General features: G+C 43.5%; 2 protein-coding genes across 17 annotated transcripts in view; one reads left to right on the forward strand and one right to left on the reverse strand.

The window, feature by feature from the left end:
- The first annotated feature begins 5,352 nt into the window (after nucleotides 1-5,352).
- LOC308197381 (interferon-induced protein with tetratricopeptide repeats 5-like) lies at nucleotides 5,353-9,615 on the forward strand. The gene is made up of 2 exons (XM_080597737.1): nucleotides 5,353-5,658; nucleotides 7,674-9,615. Exons 1-2 carry the CDS (start codon nucleotides 5,654-5,656, stop codon nucleotides 9,106-9,108), a joined length of 1,440 nt encoding a protein of 479 aa, XP_080453863.1. The 5' UTR covers nucleotides 5,353-5,653; the 3' UTR covers nucleotides 9,109-9,615.
- A 3,207-nt stretch (nucleotides 9,616-12,822) lies between these two features.
- SLC16A12 (solute carrier family 16 member 12) overlaps nucleotides 12,823-20,318 on the reverse strand; it is a 44,111-nt gene continuing 36,615 nt past the window's right edge. For all 16 annotated transcript variants that reach the window (XM_080597733.1, XM_080597722.1, XM_080597726.1 and 13 more), the window contains 3 exons: nucleotides 17,758-18,349; nucleotides 16,453-16,712; nucleotides 12,823-14,783 (listed from right to left, as the gene is read on the reverse strand). In XM_080597733.1, the coding sequence (XP_080453859.1) occupies nucleotides 14,521-14,783; nucleotides 16,453-16,712; nucleotides 17,758-18,349 (1,115 nt within the window). In that variant the 3' untranslated portion in view covers nucleotides 12,823-14,520. The remainder of the gene's footprint in view (nucleotides 14,784-16,452; nucleotides 16,713-17,757; nucleotides 18,350-20,318) is intronic.

A 20,318-nucleotide genomic window follows, 5' to 3' on the forward strand; every position in this document is an offset into this window, starting at 1 on the left:
TCAGGCTCTACACAGTCCTGTATGTCGGTCCTTTTCCTGCTCTACAAGCTCTACGTGGGGTCACGCAACACCACGTAGGAGGCCAGGTCCCCCCACACTGCATGCACTTGTGATGCTCCTGTGTGCGCTCCATGTGCAGGAAAAAGAAAATGCAGAGCTAACTCAGTCAGCACGTCGGTTTGAGAGCAGTAGTTCTGTGGCTTTCCATGAGAAAGGATAAAGTTCTTCTACCCAGCAAACTGATTAACGTCTCATTTTTACTTAATGAGGTTAAAACTTGGGCTTGGGTGTATCTTTGTGAACTGCAGTACCAGTGATGACTGCAGTTTAGGCACCTCTGTAGGATTTAAGTCTGAGGGAATCATTACCTCCTGTGCAACATATGTTTCCATCTCCCTCTGTCTGTCTCTCCAGTAGTGGACACCTGGAGACCTGTGCCTTTGGAACTGGAAGTTCACAGCTTTATGGGATCAGTTACACATCCCCTTTACTTCCACCACACCTGTGGATATCTTTATAAATATGATTTTCCCGCTTTACAGGGATGTTTTGGAATTCAGTTAGTTTACAGGGTAAACTATCAGATAAAAAGTGCTATAAGAAGTGCAAGCGTAAAATGTCTGACATGTAGAAACAGAATACCACAAAGTAATACTAATGTGGAGTCTCAAAGGCTCTTTTAAAAAGTTTATATGCTTTTATTTCATCTTTCCCAGCAGTGAAAGTGATAAGACCACAAATGAACTGCCTTTGGGGAAATATGTTAGAAGAGCTATCTCAGGCCCTTCAGCACCATAGCATCCGCTTGTTTTGATATGTCAAGGTGTCCTGTGCACTCAGTGAAAGTGATGTTCTGCAACCCTTTGGATTCCTAGATCTCATTTCTTAAGGTCATGTTTTGTTTTAAAGAAGTTGGGTAGCAAAAATATTGCTCAGTGATTCACCTGGGTTTTCTGCAAAATTAATTACAGGGTACTCTTCCCTCCAGAGGAAAACCTAGATTATAAAATGCCACAAGTGCTGCTCTCAGACGTAGTAATGGCATGCTAAACTCGGCTAAACTGATACTAGATATTTAAAGCGATACAAATGTTTACAATGGCACACTTCATACACATGATTTTAATAATGAACACCGCAGCTCAGACAATTATTTGGCTGAGCTAATTACACTGGGGGAGAATTCTTTCACAGCAGGTATCCATTTCAACTACAAGGAAACATACAGACATGAGTTTTCTCTCTACAACAAGTAGATATTTTTAAAGACACTCCCTATTTTTGTATATGTACAGTACATTAAAATAAGCAATATGAAAAATAGGAACACGGTTGTTCTTTCCAGCCCATTTCTGCATGTGTTTTCCAAGAATCTCTTGCATTTGCTGCTGAACAATGCAGCTCTCTCTGAAAGATGCAGCTCTCATCAAAACTTCTGTAGCTTTCCTTGAAGCCAAAGTAGCAGAACTGTAGAAATATTTCTGATTTTTTTGTGTTGTGCCAAAAGAGTTAAAAAGACAGCTGCAGAAAGACGTTGCATATATTCTCCTACCTTTACTTTAGTTCAAGCGGTTTCTGCACTTACTTTATTCAACAAGCATTTGTGTCAAACTGAAGCACATAGATGTAACTAAATCTGTAAAAATACAAACCATTAGGGCAAATTTTTGCATTCCAGATGGAAAATTCCTGCATTGTACAGGGTGCACAGATATTTCACAGGCAGTTTTGGATTGATTCCCCTCTGCACATGTGGACTATATCTGCACATGCTTGTGGACACTTAAGATTGCAGTTTCACATCCCTGTAGCTCCCTGTATTGCTTTGTTGCTCTCATTTTCCAGTTTTTGACAACTTAATTTGCAACATCATGCTCACTCTTAGCAAAGTCATTTGGTGCAGATATTGAAGCAAGAATCAGCATTTCTGTGCATCGTGCTTCCAAACACGGAAGCTCTAGGCCATTTTATATTTACATAGCATTGTTGATACATGGACTAAGCTTATCAAAGGTACTATCAGAATCTAACAAAAAACCTTCAGCACGGACAGTTTCCCAAATTGACGAGGATATCATATAATTACCAATTAGATCACTATCTCCCTTTCTAACCAAGATGTCAAAGCTTGGTTTATCTATGCTTTCTGCTTTATCACCATCTTATTTGCACCTTTTTGAATTCCAGATAACCTTCTGTGCTCAAGCTCTTTTCCCACTTTCCCGCTTAGTGCCACAGATAGCGTGACCTACAGCTGCTGCGGGAAGACACATCTCGAGGACAGGTGTACCAGCACTCCTGTTTATGGATTGCCAGTACCGTGGGAAGAGAATCGCTCTGTTCTTCCAGCCATCCTGAAGTTAATCCTAAGTGATAGAAAAAGATGTATTACAATGGAATATTAATAAAACTTCCTTTTATAGTGCATATACTTTAATTTAGCACCTTTAGTCTATGACAATTCTGATTCATTTGTTTTAGTTCCAATAAAAAGCTGTCATATTCCCACCAGACCTGCAGCATAATCCAGTTGGCAGGCAAAACCTGCACCTGGGGCAGGCTGACAGTGAAAGGACAAACTTGACCACAGCTTCACTGCCTGCTGGATCTCGGCTGGGGCTGAACCCTGCTGCTGTCCTGTCGGACCCACTAAAGTGCTGCCTTTCCTGCAGGCTGCTGAGTGCACCACGCACCCTCATGCTCAACACAGCTGATCAGGCAGAGCCATCTCCTGGCCAAGCTGCAGGCATAAAGGCAGATTATGTGTACCAGGAGCCATGAAGGCGGGAGGTGCAATGACCCCGATACCCAGCCTACGCATGATAACCAGGTCAAGTTATACTAGCCTGAAATACTCTCCTTATCACAGTTGCGTTTGGATTTAAGCAAAGTCAGTGCTCTGAGTTTTTAGCAGCTGTTGCCACGAGCTCCACAACACAATTTAGTGCATGACATAAAGCCAAGATGATAAAAGATGATGAGTGACTCCTAAGTCTCTATTTCCCAGCAGGCAGTATTTGCAGCTCCTCTCCCAGATTCAGAAGCTTGTTTTCACTTTCTGGTTCCCATAATCTAACTAATGGATTGCATTAAGGCTGGAGCACATGAAAGATTTCAGGCTGCTCAGGCAACTAATTAGTAAGGTCCCCCAGGATTCCATTTTTAAAGGCCATCGGGGTCCATCACTGCTGGTCACTTTTTAAGTACCACCTCTTAAAAGCACTGGAGCAGGCAATTCCAAAATGTCTGAAGTCAAGCAGGTGGGGCAGAAAGTTAGCTTGTCTGAGCAGGGATCTCCTAGAGCTTAGGCAGAAAAAGAAAACCTATGGCCACTGGAAGAAAGGTCGAGTGACATGGGAGGTCTACTGAGATACTATTCACCATTGTAGGGAAAAAAATTGTGCACAAAGCTCAATTAGAGTTGAAGCTGGCCAGTAGTGTGTAGGACAAAAAAAAGGGCTTTTTAAAGTATGTTAACGGCAAAAGGAGGACCAGAGATAACATTGGTCTGTTACTTGATGAGGATGGTCACCTCACAAATAGGGACATAGACAAAGCAGAGACATTCTTTGCCTCTGTCTTCAACGCCAGTGAAGGGCCCTGGGACCCCTGGAGACCTGAGTGGGAGGACCTTGACTTGGGGGAATGATAAACTCACAGCCAACTCCGACCTTGTGCAGGATTTGTTGCTCCACCTGGGAACACATGCGTCTATGGGGACCGATGGGATTCACGCTCGGGGACTCAAATTGCTGGCTGATGGCATTGAAAGACCTCTCTCAATTATTTTTCAAGGGTCTTGGAAATCTGGAGAGGTCCCAGTTGACTGGAAGTTGACAAATATTGTCCCAGTATTCAAAAAGGGCAAGAAAGAAGACCCTGGCAACTACAGGCCTGTCAGTCTCCCTTCAGTGCCTGGTAAAATTATGGAGATTATTCTGCGCATTATTGAAAAACACTTCAAACACGATGCAGTCATTGGTCATAGCCAACACGAGTTCACAAGGGGAAAGTTCTGTTTAATAAACTTAATTTCCTTTTATGACAAGGTCAACTACCTAGTTGACCAAAGGAAGCCAGTTGATATCTTTCTGGATTTCATCAAAGCCTTTGATACTGTTTCTCACAGTATCCTTCTGGACAAAATATCCAGCATAGAGCTAGATAAATACATAATGTGATAACACAATTGGATGACAGGTCAGGCTCAAAGGGTTCTAGTAAATGGGGTCACATCATGCTGGCATCCAGTCACTAGTGGGGTTCCGAAGGGCGCCATTTTAGGGCTAATTCTCTTCAGTGTTTTTACGAACAGTCTGGATGCAGGACTCAACTGTGTACTAAGATTTCCCAATTTAGTGTAATCTGCAAACACAAATTACTGGGCTGGGCAATCACTAACCACATGAAAGGTAACAAGAGCCAAGTGCTGGATTCTGCATTTGGGACAGGGCAACCCTGGCTATATGTATAGACTGGGGGACAAGAGGCTTGAGAGCATCCCTGTGAAAAAAGATCTAGGGGTTCTGGTTGACAGAAAGTTGAACAGGAGTCACCAGCGTGCCCTGCAGCCACAAGGGCCAGCTGTACCCTGGGGTGCTTCAGACGCAGCACCGAGGGGAGGGATTGTCCTGCTCTGCTCTGGTGCGGCCTCACCTAGAGCACTGTGTGCAGTTTTGGGCACCACAATATAGGGACATAAAACTATTAGAGAGCATCCAAAGGAGGGCTACAAAGATGGGGAAGGGTCCAGAGGGGCACGTATGAGGAGCAGCTGAGGGCCCTTGGTTTGTTCAGCCCAGAGCAGAGCAGGCCGGGGGGCGGCTTCATGGCGGCCTGCAGCTCCCTCATGAGGGGAGCGGAGGGGCAGGCGCTGAGCTCTGCTCTCTGGGGACAGCGACAGGACCCGAGGGAACGGCACGGAGCTGGGACAGGGGAGGGTCAGGCTGGGTGCTAGGGAAAGGTTCTGCACCCAGAGAGTGGTCGGGCACTGGGACAGGCTCCACAGGGCAGTGGTCATGGCCCTGAGCCTGCCGGAGTTCAGGAAGCGTTTGGACAACACTTTCAGACAAGCAAGTGTGGCAATATAAAATATATTCACTGTATAATAGCACAGGCACCTTCATTTTTCAGGGGAGAAAGTATCCAGGCTGGTAGACTTTTTTTTCCCTCCTGGTTGTATTTCAACAGAAGGGGCTTTACATTTCCAACACAGTTTTCACACAGGTGTTCAAGGTGCAATTTCTTAGATGCCTCCCTCTCCAAAACAGATTTGATAATCAATTCTCACTTCAATATAAGGACTTTCAAAAGAATGACGATTGCTCCATTTCAAACCTCCAGGGACAGAAATAAATGCTGTGCTTCCAGCAGTTGTGTCCCCACACTGCCTTTCATTAATCTTTAATTAATCAAGATGATAAAAGCTGCTGAGGTACTCCTAAGTTTCTATTCCCCAGCTGGCAGTAGCTGCACTTCCTCCTGCAGATTCAGAGAGAGAGCTTGGTTTCACTTTCTGGTTCCCGTTATTTCAGTCACACAGCACAAGGGCTGGAGCACATAAAAGGCAAGTCACAACAACAGTGAGCACTTTGGCTTCCAAGCTACCTTCAAACAGGCAGAGAAAGGAAAGCAAGGAAAAAGAAGGAAGAACATGAGGTAAGAGAGCAACGTAGTCTCTGAATGCTGCTTTTTTGCTGTGCTCTTATGCTATGGGAATGTAAGTTTATAATATGAATAACAGAAAGCAGTAAGGGACTTGGAGAACCGAAGCATCAGAAAATATTTTATAGAATATTTATTGGAGGAATGAAAATTAAATGAGGATTCCATTGGATGCTGTAACGTTATTGATTTTTCGGAACTGACAATCAGGAACGCTGTGTGCAGGCAGTTCATGGATGAAATGCAGGCTGCAGTAGCAGCCACTGACCAGCCAAAAGGGTGGTTGGCACTGATGCAGCTGAGAATTTATTTTCCTTTCTCTATCGCTGCGAGGACCAGCAAACAGTTCTGGATTGCAGTCTGAAGCAAAAGAAAAGTGATAACATTTGCTGAGGACTGTCGTGCACACACAGACACTCAAATAGGGCAGAGCCAGGATGTTTATGAGAACCTAGGAAATTGCACTCACAAGCTAAGCATTGAACTAAGCTAAACTGTATTTAATCTGCATCACAAATCCTTTTGGGGGACATTCATTTCCAACAAATGTCTTTTCATGAAATTACTCTCCACTGTTGTTTTCATCCATGGAAATTTTCTGTGTTCTCAGCTGAGGCAACAAAACAACAGGTAATGCATAATCACTTATTTCATTTTCACAGAATCATGTAGGTTGGGAAGGACCTTCAAGGTCATCAAGTGAAGCCATCAACCTGACGTACCAAGTCCCATCACTAGGTCATGCTCCTTAGTGCCACAATTTGAACAATACATTTCAATTTTGATTTGAAGGGGCCTACTTAAATGCTTCAAGCTATTCCTGGACTATTTTTGCTGATTTGGCAGCCAGTATCTGTTCTTCCTTGGTGTTCCCCAGGGGACAAAGGTTTATAACAAGGTAGTGCTCACAGCAGGAACTTGCTCTCACTTCCCCTTCATCCCAGAAAAAATGTAATTTCCTACAGAGTTTTTTAATTAAGAACGGTTGTTGATACCAATCAAGAATCAGTTAGTTGGAGAAGATTACTTGATAAGGGCAAAGAGGTCAGTAAGATAAACTTAGACATTAACAGCATTTATAAATACCTATTTTCTCTAGTATCTGTAATACTCCAGGTGGTTTGGGTGGGAACTTACGTTGTTTTGTTTTCCCCAGCATCCTGCACTTTGTCCCAGAGCCAGCAATACCTGCTTCCCAATTCCTCCTTGACTTGTCTCCTCAGAATTTTCCAGTCTTTGCTCTCAATCCTTTTTCTCCCAAAAGACATTTCCTCTTTTGAAGTCTTTTTTTTTTTTTTTTTTTATGTGACATTGCAGTGGCACAGCAGTGCATGTAGCGCTGTGCAGGTTTGTAGATCCTCCTGGTTTTACAAAATGGAGAACAGAGCAGTCTTTCTAACAAAGGAGGATCTGACCAAGAAGCCAATATTTCTTTAAGGAAGGGCCTAATATGGAGTAAAGGTGTATCATTGATAGGCTACATGATAAAAGCTTGTCTGCACACCCACAAATGGGGACAGGTAGATGGGGGAACCCGACAAATACCCTGCCTTGGCTGCTGCCAGACTCATACAAGGTCCTGATATTGTATCCTCACACACATGGAGAAGCCCAGAGACACAAGAGCAGCTGGGGGCATCCCACTTTTATTTGATTACCTCTTTTAGGTGGGCTTCAGCAAACTTTCCAAGCAGGGTAACACATTTCTGAGGCCCAGGGGAGTGTCAACCTTACACTAGAGACCAGCCCTCCTCTATGGCATCTAGACCACCAGCTCTTTGGCTGTGTAAGAGGTGCCCTCAGTTCCCCTGGCAAAGAGAATTACTGAAAGAACTGCTGAGCTCTCTAGACTTATGGCGCCCCACAGCTTTGGCTTACTTGAACTACTGTTGACTAGCGGCACCAAGTGAGGTATTGCCTACTTTTGAAGTACCATCATGCCCAGTTTAAAAACATGAGTAGCAAAAAGTAAATTGAGTGTAAGTAATCTTTTCTTTGATTTCTTCTAGTACCATTTCCAATAATTCCTTGAAGAAGTCCCTGCTGCAGCTAGAATGTTATTTTACATGGACTTTGCTGAAGGAGGATGTAGATCTCGATTACCTAGAAGAATCAATAATTGATCTGATTGATATTGGATTTTATGAAAATCTCAGAAATTACAATCTACTCTCTTATGTATGTCACCTAAAGCACTCAAACAAGGAAGCCCTGGAAAATCTCCAGAAAGCTGAAGAATTTGTTCAAAAACGTTATCCAAATGAAATCGACATGAAAAGTCTTGTTACCTGGGGAAACTATGCCTGGATCTATTACCACATGGCCAGATACAAAGAAGCTCAAGATTATGTAAGCCAAGTGGAAAACAGCTGCAAAAAACTTTCAGGTACTGCTCAGTTGAAGATTCAGCTTCCAGAAATCTATGCTGAGCAAGGGTGGGCACTATTAAAGTTTGGCAAAAAGTACTATGAGAGAGCAAAGGAGTGCTTTGAAAAGGCTCTGAGCAAAGAACCCAACAACCCAGAATTTAATGCTGGCTATGCAATAGCAGTGTATCGTTTGGAAGAACATTATAATGGAACAAATGAAGAAGCAAACTCAACTGTGGAGATCCTGAAGCGTGCAGTGGAACTGAATCAAACGGACACTTTTCTTATGGCACTACTTGCATTAAAACTTTGGCAGTTACGTCGAGATGATGAAGGGGAGAGATACATTGAAGAAGCAATGCAGAAAACCCCCAATCTTCCTTATTTCCTGCGATATGCTGCCATATTTTATAGAAAGAAAGGAGAAGTGGACAAGGCACTGGAGATTTTGAGAAGAGCCTTAGCAGTGACACCAAAATCTATCTTTTTGCGTCACCAGATGGGAGTCTGCTACAGAGCAAAGCTGAAGCAGTTGCAAAGGGCAGGAAATCCACCTCAAGATCAAGTGGAAAAACTCATTCAAGAATGCATTTTTCATTTTAAAGCAGTGATTGACCAAAAAACAAAATTTTATTCTGGCTATACTGACTTAGCAGTCATGTATGCAAAAGCAAAGAAGTATAAAGAAGCAGAAGAGACATTTCAGAAAGCATTTCAGATAAATACTCTGACTTCTGATGAAAAACAATCACTATGCTACCGATATGGATATTTTCATCAGTATTGTAAGAGATCAGAATCTGAAGCCATTAGATATTACAAAGAAGGGCTGAAAATTGGAGAAGATTCTTATGAAAGACGTATGTGCAAAACTGCCCTCAAAAAATTGTTGGGAGAGAGAATTCAGAGAGGTGTAGAAGATGAAGCAGATTTTGGTACACTTGGACTCATTCACCAGCTAGACGGTGAGAACCGTGAAGCAATTGAGTGCTATGAGAAAGCCATTGAACGTAACCCTGACAATGAAGAATATCTGAGTGCGTTATGTGAGCTACGACTTTCCCTCTCAAGCTGAAGCTCCCAAAAATCCTTCTCAAAAAAAAAAAAAAAAAAAGGCACATTTTGGCACATTTTAAGGTTGAAGTTATAACCAGATGAAAAACCTGGTATCACCACCTTCTGGTGATGATGTAGAAACTGTAGATGATGACTGGATGATGATTGTGCATTTGCTTGTTCGTTCACTGCTAAAGGGCATGCTTAGAAAGAATAAATAACAGCTAAGCAATCTTAGCCTTTTGTACTAATACTAGTATAAACGTTGTCTTTGAGTGATGATCTGTAGGACACAGCTGGAACCAGATCTTACCTTCTACTGAGAAAAAGATCAGGGAATTATGCTATTTTAACATTTAACCTCTCAATTTGAAAGGCATGCTGATGCTACAATGGACACTGCTGGTGCATTTTCAAATATTAAGGAAAGACTCTTTTTGTGTCATTTAGAAGAAATTTGTGTTGAAGACTTGTTCAGATTACTACCTTGTGTGCTGTTTAACATAAATGACCACTGTTTAAACAACCACTGTTTGTCTAGTTTACTTGGAAACTTAAAACGTGTATTATTGTTGTGAACTATCAAAGAGCATTGCATTGTCCAACTGCTGCTTCTAGTATCTCTCAGCTGACCAACGCTCATGTTGGTAGATGAAAGAAAGGGAAACATCCATTCAAAAAAGTAAAAGGGATGAAGTTTGGGCAGGATATGGAAAAGTCAGGAGATAGCCCCATTTATTTTCCCAGACTCTTGGCAAGGCTGGTTTCAGAGATGCTCCCCCAAAGAATTCAATTGTGCAGAAAATAGCATCCATATAGTTTACCCAAACTGGCACTCTTGGGAACCACTAGAGCAAACGCTTGGAGTGGAAGGAAAGGCAGTGTCTGAGATGCCAGAGGGATGGTTGTCTGTGGCCACATTATGAAATAAGCCAGGGACGGAAAACACGAGCAATGTACTGAACCAGAAATGGAGCACGGAGTGGAGCTGGAGAACTGGACAAATGGAAACCCAAGTGCAAGGTGCAGGTGGGAGAAGGGCTGGGTGAACACAGAGCACGCAAGAAGGGAAGAAAGGGTTGAAAGGACAGTGACTAGGTTAAGGAAGTGATTGTCTTCAGATATCTAACTAAAGGTATTCACAGCTTGCCAGTCTAGTTCCACATTACGTACCTTGGCATAATAGATGATGGTGCTTGGCAAAATTAATACTGCACTTCCAGAACACTCCTGAGCCCTAGCCAGTCGTGTAGCACGAAGCCAGCTGGTGACAGAGCCCACACACCAGGTTAAGGTGCGCATTGAAGTTTGACAACAAGCTTCAGAAGATGTCAGAGCTTCAGCCACACATATGGCAGCAACACTATCCAACTGCCAGCGCTTAAGCAGCCTGTACACGTGTCCCTGGGAGGGTGGGAGCGTGGGCATTTCTGTTCCCAGCCCCCCTGGAGCCTTCCTGCCCCCTGAGCAGCAGCAGGCCCCATGCACAGACAGGACAGTGTCCTACAGGAGCGTAAAACGTGGTGCCAGGCAATGAAGCATCAAGGGACCTCTCAGCTCTCTGAGAATCTTTTATAGCACAAACAAAAGCAGCCAGGAGCATAACAGTGTGCCCAGCACGCTCATCCACACCTGGGACTGCTAACTTAACAAACTTAACCAAGTCTGGCCTCGTTTTCTAGCCACCTGCCAGCTTTCCCTCTTACAAACAGCGGTGGCCCTACCTAGGGAAAGGGGAGGGAGGGAGGAGAACGGGGAGGACGGGAGCGGGACGGACACATACATGGTGCTCAAAGCTCGTAGGTACAACGGCAGGGCTGAAGTCAGGAACTGGTGATTGCCTACGGTGCTGGGCTCAGCTGTGGGGCAAAACGGTACACGGGGTGACCCCGCTACGCAGCTCGGTCTTGAGGTTTCTCACGTCAGCAGAGTTTCCACCCAAGCCCTGCTGAGGGCAGCAGGGAAGAGACGAAGGGACGGGTCGCGCAGGCTGCCGAAGCCCCGGCTGCACACCCCTGCGCCCCTCCACACCCTGCCGCCCCTTCCCCGGGAAACGCGGAGAGGCAGCGAGCTACTCCGGGCAAAAACGCCAGCCTGCAAGGCTCCATCTTCATCACCGTGAGCGATCCTCATCGCCTCCCGCTGGGTGGTGCTGCGGCACCGCCACCCGCGCCGCCCAAGCCCAGCGGGCAGAAGCGGAGCGGCGCCGGAGCGACGCCGGCTGATCCGCGTGTGAACGCGACTGCCTCGCTGCAGGAAAAAGGAGGGGGGGGGGCTAACCCTGCACGAGGCATTCGTTCATGAGTCCAAATCACCTCCTAGATCATCTAGGAGACTGTACTGGAATACATCATAAGTCACTTAGCAGAAAGCATTATTTATTGAGGCGATTGTGCTTAAGGACTTCATTGTGCTGGCCAGGAGGTGTTGTTACAGCTTATTTTAACCATGCCTTTTCTTCCCAAATAAACTTGTGACGCTTCAGAAAGCAAACAAGGAATAGTGACAATATTAAGTATATTCACCATGTAATAGCACAGACACCTTCGTTTTTCAGGGGAGAAAGGGAGAAAGTATCCAAGCTGGTAGAAGTGTTTAAATTTTTTTTTTTCCACAGAAGGGGCTTTACTTTTCCAACACAGTTTTCACACAGGTTTTCAAGGTGCAATTTCTTAGATGCCTCCCTCTCCAAAACAGATTTGATAAACAATTCTCACTTCAATATAAGGATTTTCAAAAGAATGACGATTGCTCCATTTCAAACCTCCTGGGACAGAAACAAATGCTGTGCTTCCAGCAGTTGAGTCCCCCGCTGCCTTTCCAGTCCGCTGTCATTCATTACTCTTTAGGAAGCCCTGACAGCATCCTGCATCTGCGCAGGCAAGTGTCTGGCTGCCACCCAGGACAGAACAGCTCTGCAGGCCCCACCAGCCGGGCACTGCTCAGCACTGGGAGTTCGGGGTTAAATTCAGACCCGGAGCTGTTGGGCAGCTGGGGTTTGTAGCAAGTGACATCCCAGGAGGATGTTACTCTATGGAGGTTTCCATAGAGAGTAACAACAAGCCTCAGGGTGGTTTTGCCTTAGCTCACCTTTGCAAAACCGGGGCTTGTTTGTGGACTCTTCATTTAATGCAATTGCTCCTAAGTACTTTTTTGGGTTTGGTTTTGTTTGTTTGTTTGTTTGGGCCCCATTCACTGGATCCCTAACTACCCTGCTCTTCAGGACCTGCTTATTGACTCCATGGGGGAGTAAGTGCTAAATCCACGTAGGGACTTGTTAGTTGCCCGACCCTGAGGTACTTTTTGCTAACATGAAAATTCAGCTTTCCAAAGGTACAATGCAAGACTAAACAAAAAGCTGATACAGCAGAGCTGTCCAAAGGCCTAGAAAAAAAATATATAAAACCAATTAAAGATCATATTCTGCACTTACACTGCGCTTTCATGCACTGCATGGAACACCTGGAACAGAGCATTAGCACTGGCAGGATTCATCTGAATGCTCTTTCCAAGCTCGCATCCATCACTGCTCAGTGGGCTGGTGGGAAAGCACCATGTTGTCCTGGCAAATTCTTCACAGCTTTCTCAGGTGTCTCTGCCTACTGCTGCGCTGTGCTATGCCAGCCTACCCTGAATGGAGAACAGCCTGAATATTATCGTCCCTTAAAAACCAAACAAACTGTAACTGTACTTCTGGAGCATGGTAGTGGTAAATGCTTTGAGCGCAGACAACTGAAGACAAACAATTTTAATATGTTATATTTGAAATATGCATGAAAAATAGAAGAAATTGATACACATACTATTCATATATATAAAAAATACGTTATGACCCTGTGGGTGTACTCCTGATCTAAATCAAATTTGTGAACAGCAGCCTGTGTTGCTTTCCCTTCTGAGGCACAGAATGGAATAGGACACCAATAGCAAACATCAAATATACTGCAAGTGATTAACAAAATTACTAGCACAGCATTAATAAAACTTATCTGCCCTCTGATCAATTTGCTAGTGAACAGAATACAGTTTTATACAGCATCAAACAGAAAAGATTTGCACTTCAGAATGTGAAGTTCCCCCATCTCTAACAGTTTCACTTTGGAAATGTAGAAGCATCCCATTATTCAATAAACCATCACATCAGTAATTTACCCCCATGAGCTACATTCAGTCTCTAGGTCCCACGAATCAGCCAGCTGTAGTACATCCCTAGCACAAGTAGCAGGAAATCATCAGCAAATCACAGCTGTTGCTGTCTGGCCAGCCAGGACAAGTGACCTGATCAGCTCCCCAGTTGGTATAAATGAGTAATTTGCACCACCTGAAGATGTCTCCTGGATCCAAAAAGGGAGAGGCTTGCCATTGCAATATGCAGGAGGAGCAACTTGTCTGTCAAGATCTTCTTTAGTAATAGCATCTGGGGTGGGAGTTTCTCAGTCATCTGCTCCCAAAAATTAATTTTTTAAACAACTAGTGATTTTACAGGAAGAAGAGACTCTGCATTTGGAAAAACATGAGCTTCTCCTCCCAGTCTCCTGGGCTGCCTTTGGACTTCTTCCAACTAATGAAGCTAGAGCAGGTTTGTCTACCAGCACACCTAGTCTCCTGGTACAGATTTACTCCTCTTCAGATGGCTGAGCAGCCACAGCAACTCTTCCATCCACCCAGAAAAGATCAGCTGGAGGATCATACCTGGAATGTCACTGTTTAGAAATTCATCCTTTAGAGGTTTCCAGGAGAAAGAAAAAAGAAAAAGAAAAAAAAAAGAAAAAACAACAGCCACCTCAAAATTTTGCTGTAGGGGGACTAGGAAAGTAGCTCTAAAACCACATTTGAAATGAAGTTGCAATGTATGTACAAGATGCAGGCACACTGTAAAAATTAAAGCTGCTTCAGAGATACTTTCAGCATTAATCACAGCTTCCTGGCAGATTTTATAACAAATAGCTTTGGCATTTGAAAGAGTTATTGACAAAGAGTTTAATGAAGACTGATAAATGGAGAGGTTTCTCAGTGGCATGTGTTACTCCATTGAAACAATTGACTGGAACACCAAAAAAATTTATTTCATTAATACTATTTTTGAAATAATTTAAACATTATTGTTCAGATTTGGTGACTGATTACTTTGTATTTTTCTCTCATTATATCTGATTACCTTTTTTGAGATTACCTTTGGAGTCAACATATTTCCTTAGAAATAAATCTGTCGACACTTGTATCTACCAACTCTCTTTACTTTCAGTCTAGCTTTGTTCTATTACTGCATTAACTTTCTATTCTGTGTGTAGATTTTAGCCTAACAAAACCTGACATAAAAACCTAACGGAGATGCCTTGTTTCACAGAAGTAGCATCTTCAACAGTGCAACACAATGCAGCCCCCTCTGTCTCAGTCACAGCTGCACAGCGCTGAATCTTGACGGTACTTGTCATCTGTTGCTATAGCTGCTTGTATCCACAGCCAAAAATTCAGCATCCTTTTGGTCTAATTCTCCAGTGACAGAGTAAGCTATTGCTCCGTTTGTCCAGATGTGATGTTTGCTGTGGGTATCATTGGTGAGTGACCTTAAATGCGTTCTTTTGATTTTCTTTGCCAGTCTCGCAAAACACAGTAACGTTGAACTAAATATCATAGAAAATCCACACAGGAGGAATGACGCGGTGTAACTGCCCGTTGTATCCACAAGCCAACCTGTAGGAAGACAAATTGTGTTTTTTTTCAGACAGAATTCTTATAATTTGGAAATCCTGTGATCAGCAGCACTTCTGGAGTTGTATCACATATAAACGCCACCAAACAAGACAGATTTACATCGCCATCACTATACCTTTACCTCCTGGGGCTGGGGGAAATTTGTCCACAACATCAGCAGGCAGATAAGTTTATTACGGGCCTTTGTTTGGAAGTCAAACCCATGAGAAAAAGCACAGCAGACATCACCACAATACTGCACAGACATCTTTCAACCACATGGATTTAACTGGCAGTCTTTAGACAAGCTTAGAAGAGCCACAGGATTAAATACGATGTACATGAGATCCTCTTGACTGAAATAGCTAGCAAGCTATGCCCTAGGCTCATGCATCACTTCAAAGTATTCCCTTTTGCAGTAGCTTTTGCTACAGAAAATTAAATTAAAAGCCTCAGAAACAGAGTCCAATTGGAAATTGATGTGAACAGCAGAGATGTGCAAGACATATTAATACATTTGAAAAAGATCTCTGACCTTCTATAATATTCAAAACTGTCAAGATCTTTCTAAAGAATAACAGGAGTACAGCTCTCATCATTACTCCACTGCAACGAAACTGATAGGGGAAAAGATGGTTTGATATCACAGGGATGAGTTTTTGACCAACAGTAGTGAAGCTGACTCACTCACTGTTCAAAGAAGTTCAGAGATAAAAAGATTAAGTCCTCTAGATCAAAAAAATAACAAAACCAACAACTTGAATGAATCTCTTTAGCTAGCATTTTCAAAACTGTATGATTTCAAAGAAATCTTTTCTTCCATCTACTTACACAATTTCTTATCTATGTGAAGTGATAATGTAACAGCTCTTAGAAGCCCGATTTCATAGTGTTTTTGTCTGTTTTTTGTTTGTTTTGTTTTGTTTTTTTAATTTCAGCTTACTCTATATGTAGAAATCATTCCATCAAGACAGAGCTTAAGTGGATCTCAGGTCTTATGAAGGTCTATGTGTGTTGTTTCCCTGCCCAGGGGCTACCTGCCCATTCAGTGTGTATTTCCTATCCTTTCCTATTACATCTCACCAAAGCCTACCTGCATTTCTTCCTGGGAAACTGAAAAGGAGATGACAAGGCACTTTGCATCTTCTTCCCACCAGTCCAATAAACACACCAGAGGAATATCATTTTGACCAATTCAAAGGGAAAAATGGGGACTGTTACTAATATACTCAAAATGTTGAAAAAACTATAGCTTGAAAATTAGAGTAAATACTGTACCACGGCTTTTAGTCACTAGTGACAGAGAAAGAAGCTGCAGGAGAACAGCCCAGAGCCAGTGGCCAGGCCTTTCCCACCTGGACACCACAGAGTGCATGCCTGTGCTTGGCCTACCCTATGCTTCACCCTTCAGTACACAGTTCCACAGAAAGAGAATGCTCTGTCAGAGGGTAAAACATGAGATGCTCAAAAGCTTCCAGGAAAAAAAAAAAAAAAACACGATTTTTTCAAAGAAACCTTCCATCAAATTGTAAAATGGTAATTGACAGTGACATTAAAATTGATATCTATTTTTGTCCAAGTCTAGACTAAATGACAGACTATTCTGCTTTGGTCAACAGTTGAAATCAAAGTAATGATATGATTATAGTAAAGTCATTTGTGAACTGACCTGCAACAGGTGGGCTCACTAGATACGGTATGGCATGCAGAAAATACACAACACCCAGTGCTGATGATAAGGAAGAAGTTCCCACTACATCTGCCGTCACAACAGGGATCAGCGTTACATAGGCTCCATCAAAGTAACCAAAGGTAAATGAGAAAGGCACAAGCAAGGGGAAGGTCTGGAGAACTGGCAAGAAAAGGCAGCAGAGGCCATCCATTCCCACAGCAAAGAGGTAGCAAAAGTGCCGGTACTTCTTCAGACACCTGCAATTTCAAAACAGGAAAGAATTTCACTGGACACAGCATTTCAGTCGCTATGCAGCACTTCAGTCTCTCTCTCTCTTTCATATAGCTCAAATTTAAATCCAACTTATTACCCCGTCTTCAAGAAGAAAAGCTCAACCAGTGAGGAGCTTGGCTGAGGAAAGATACCCCGCTACATTTGCAGAAACCCCTGGAGAGCAGCACCCCACACTGTTCTTAGGCCTGCCCCTAGTGAGAGGAGCCGCTCAGCTGCTAGGATTTTGCAGCCCTCTGAAGTCTCAGTGTTCAAAGCAGTATTTCAGGGGCTTTCCAGCTCAAAAAGGTGCTCTCAGTATTATGCAAAAAATGCTAGAGTACATCTCTCTCAGCTTCACATTGGCCCTTAAACGCTGGAGTTAGTTTAGCCAAGTGAGATGGCAATTCCTCTCTCCCTGCCCCACAAAACCAGTGACTGATTTTTCCTACAAACTAAATAAGCACAAAGAATATTGCATTCTTTAGAACCAAAACATCTCTTAGTTTAGCTGCACACAGATGTCTCGAATGGCTGAGTTAATAAAGCATGGTGAGCTCTCTTATACTGGGAAATGTATAACAGTTTTAGGTCAGTCCTGAGTACATGCCTGACAGTGGTAGGCCAGACCTTTGTTCCTCTTCCATCACTTCTGCATCTCTCCAGCAGCACAAAAGAGATGGAAAGGCACAAGTAGTATCATCCTCTAGGGATTACGTACAGAGGATCATGCTTGATATACCTTGGGCAAGAGGTTACATTTCCATAGTCAAATGCAAGAGCTTTTAGCTTTTCACAAACACATCGTTTCTTGGGATTGGAGGGGGATCCAGTAGAAGCCAATGAACTCCAAAGAGACAAAACCATTAAACAGCAAGCATTTCTGAAAGTTTGACTGTTCGTTGTTTTTCTGGAAAAGTGACAGGTGCTACAGACAACATCCATAATGTTAACTTCTACGTGCATTACACCCCACTTGGATCTAGCCTCCCACCGGCTAACGCTTGCATTTCCTTAGCCGTACGCCATTACCTTCTGTCTGTTAGCCATCCAAAGGTGATGTTACCAATGATATCAACGACACCAAGTATGGACATGAGGAAGGCAGCCTGGTGATGGCTCACCCCAACGCTCAAGGCATAAGGCACTAAGTAGACAAAGAGAGGGCTGCAGCCATACGCCATAAATAAAACTGACACTGCTAGCACCATGAAGCCTGGCATCAGCAAAAAGTCATATTCCTTCCATGAACAGTAGCACAAACACTCATGCGACCATGCTTTGATTAGAGGTGAACAGATGGACATTCGCTTTAAGTCTTGTTTCTGAGCTTCAGGGACATACTCCTGTTCAAGAAGCCCCGGAGCAGTTTTACGGTCCTCCTTAAGGGCGATAGGCCGCATCAAGGCACCACAGACGCAGAGGTTTAGAACAAAACCTCCCAGGATGAGTAATGCCCCTCGCCAGGAAAACTGCTCAATTAGGAGTTGGACCACGGGGGCCAGGATGAAGGTACCAATTCCACTTCCAGACATGGCTATTCCATAAGCCAACGCTTTCCTCTTGTTGAAATATTTGCCCACCATCGCGATAGCTGGAGAATAACAGAGTGCAAACCCAAGTCCTAGAAGAGAAAGCAGAGTGCAGATGGCTTAATTCTGAGCACGACATATGGAACACATTAAATTAAACCACACAGCCTACTTTCATCAGCACCAATGAATAGGAAGCTCTTCCTGACATGCAGCCCAGTCACAGTGTGGAAAGAAACCAGGATGATTCCCTTCTTCCACCATCAGGGTCACTGACTCGACAAATCTAACGGATCGTTATAAATCTATGATAACAAGGCTCAGAAAGGAGTGATGGGGTGCATTTAATAACAAGAACAAGGACTACCAATGAATATCAGAAAAACAGCATGTCAGTTTTTCCTGGATACCAGATGAGGACTCATGGATACCACATGAGGTCTCATCCCAGAGCCTGCACAGACACCGGTGTGGGGCACACTGGTCTGGTGAGGCAATGCTTTGTGTTTCAGTCTGGTGCAAACCCAACCATTAATTTTCAGGTCTCAAAGGCAGCACAAGGAGTTAGACTCTGTCACTGATATCCTGCACTAAACATGTTTTAGTCAGCTAAACTAACTCAATGCAGCAGCTGGTTGGAGCCCTGAGCATTTATAAATCCCTGGGTAAAGGTACAGAGGGGAAAAAAGCCTCAAAAGACAAAGCCATGTCCAAGTCAGCAGACAAATAAAATCCATCTCCTGGAAGAGACTGTGGTCTCTGCTGCAGAAACCAGAGAGATTTTAACCATCAAATACTTGCACTGATACTAAAACATGCATTTCTGAATCAGACACTGAAACGTGTTCCTGACTAGGGTTTTGGAACACATCCTACATTCGGGTTAAAAGGGTCCCCATGGCTTCTAGCAGAACTTGCCAGCCAGGGAGGTAATCACCTGTGCCATAACCGGCTTGCAAGGTTCTCCTCAAAGGCCTCCTCTGTGCTGGGCAGGCGCTGAGCTAAGTGGATTAGAGGGGGCAAGGGAAGGAGATGGCAGAGCAGCTGTGGCAAGTACACTCTATTTTGAATGAGTTGGCAGGAGAAATAGGTCCCCAAAAGCCAAAAATGTCCAGTGAAAAGTGGAAATGCAAAGTTTGTGACTGAAAATATTTCCACACCTTCTAGAGTGAGCTCTGCTACCTGTTGTCAGTCCCCCTTCTCATCGCTGCCTCACTCTTCACAGTTTCAAGTCCTGCATTTTTATGGACCTTTGTCAGTTATGTTCCTACCTCCTCTCTGGGTTGGAGCATCACCACTAGCATTTACCAACAGTTATCTCTAATCACTCCCTACAGGCTAGAAGTTAACTGCTTGCAGAATGGACTCTTTACAGCCCCATCTACAAAGTGCAATTGCTTTTCCACCCCAATATTCATTGTGGTTTTCATTAAGGAAGCCTCAGCGGCATTAGGGTGGTATGTGGCACAGCCCTTTTGAATTACAAGGAACCTTTTTATTTGTTATGAACACATTTGTCAACAGATTAACATTGTAATGAAGGAGCTACATGCACCACAATACGGATTTTTTTTTTTAAATAAGCTGTTGGCAGCATGTGAACTGCAGTAATTCCACCACCTCCTTACTAAACAGCAGGGGACCAAGTACAAGGGCTTATATCACCGTGGCTACCAGGTCAGTATTAATAATGAAAGAATGTCAGTGTGACCATGGGCACCACTAATGTTCCTCAGTTCACAGCAAACATGGGATATAACTGGACAGAGCAAAAATATCTGCTATCAACATACCTGAACGCAAACGGAGGAGCTGCTACAGCAATACTATCAGCCAGGGATGTGTTCATTTTTCAAAGGGAATATAATGCAGATAAAAATAAAGTCCACAGCTGAGGTACTAGGTATTCACCCAGGGCTACTCTGCCCACCTAGTCCTTTTGTTTTGATTTAAATTTCATTTTTTAATATGAAAATATCTGGGGGCACTCTAGAACCACTGCCATAACAAAACCCTCACAAATCACAGGCAAAAGAGAAAATTTTATGTGTATCTCCTGCA

Source organism: Anser brachyrhynchus (assembly GCF_964034855.1).
Source record: "Anser brachyrhynchus genome assembly, chromosome: 6".
NCBI classification, from domain to species: Eukaryota; Metazoa; Chordata; class Aves; order Anseriformes; family Anatidae; genus Anser; species Anser brachyrhynchus.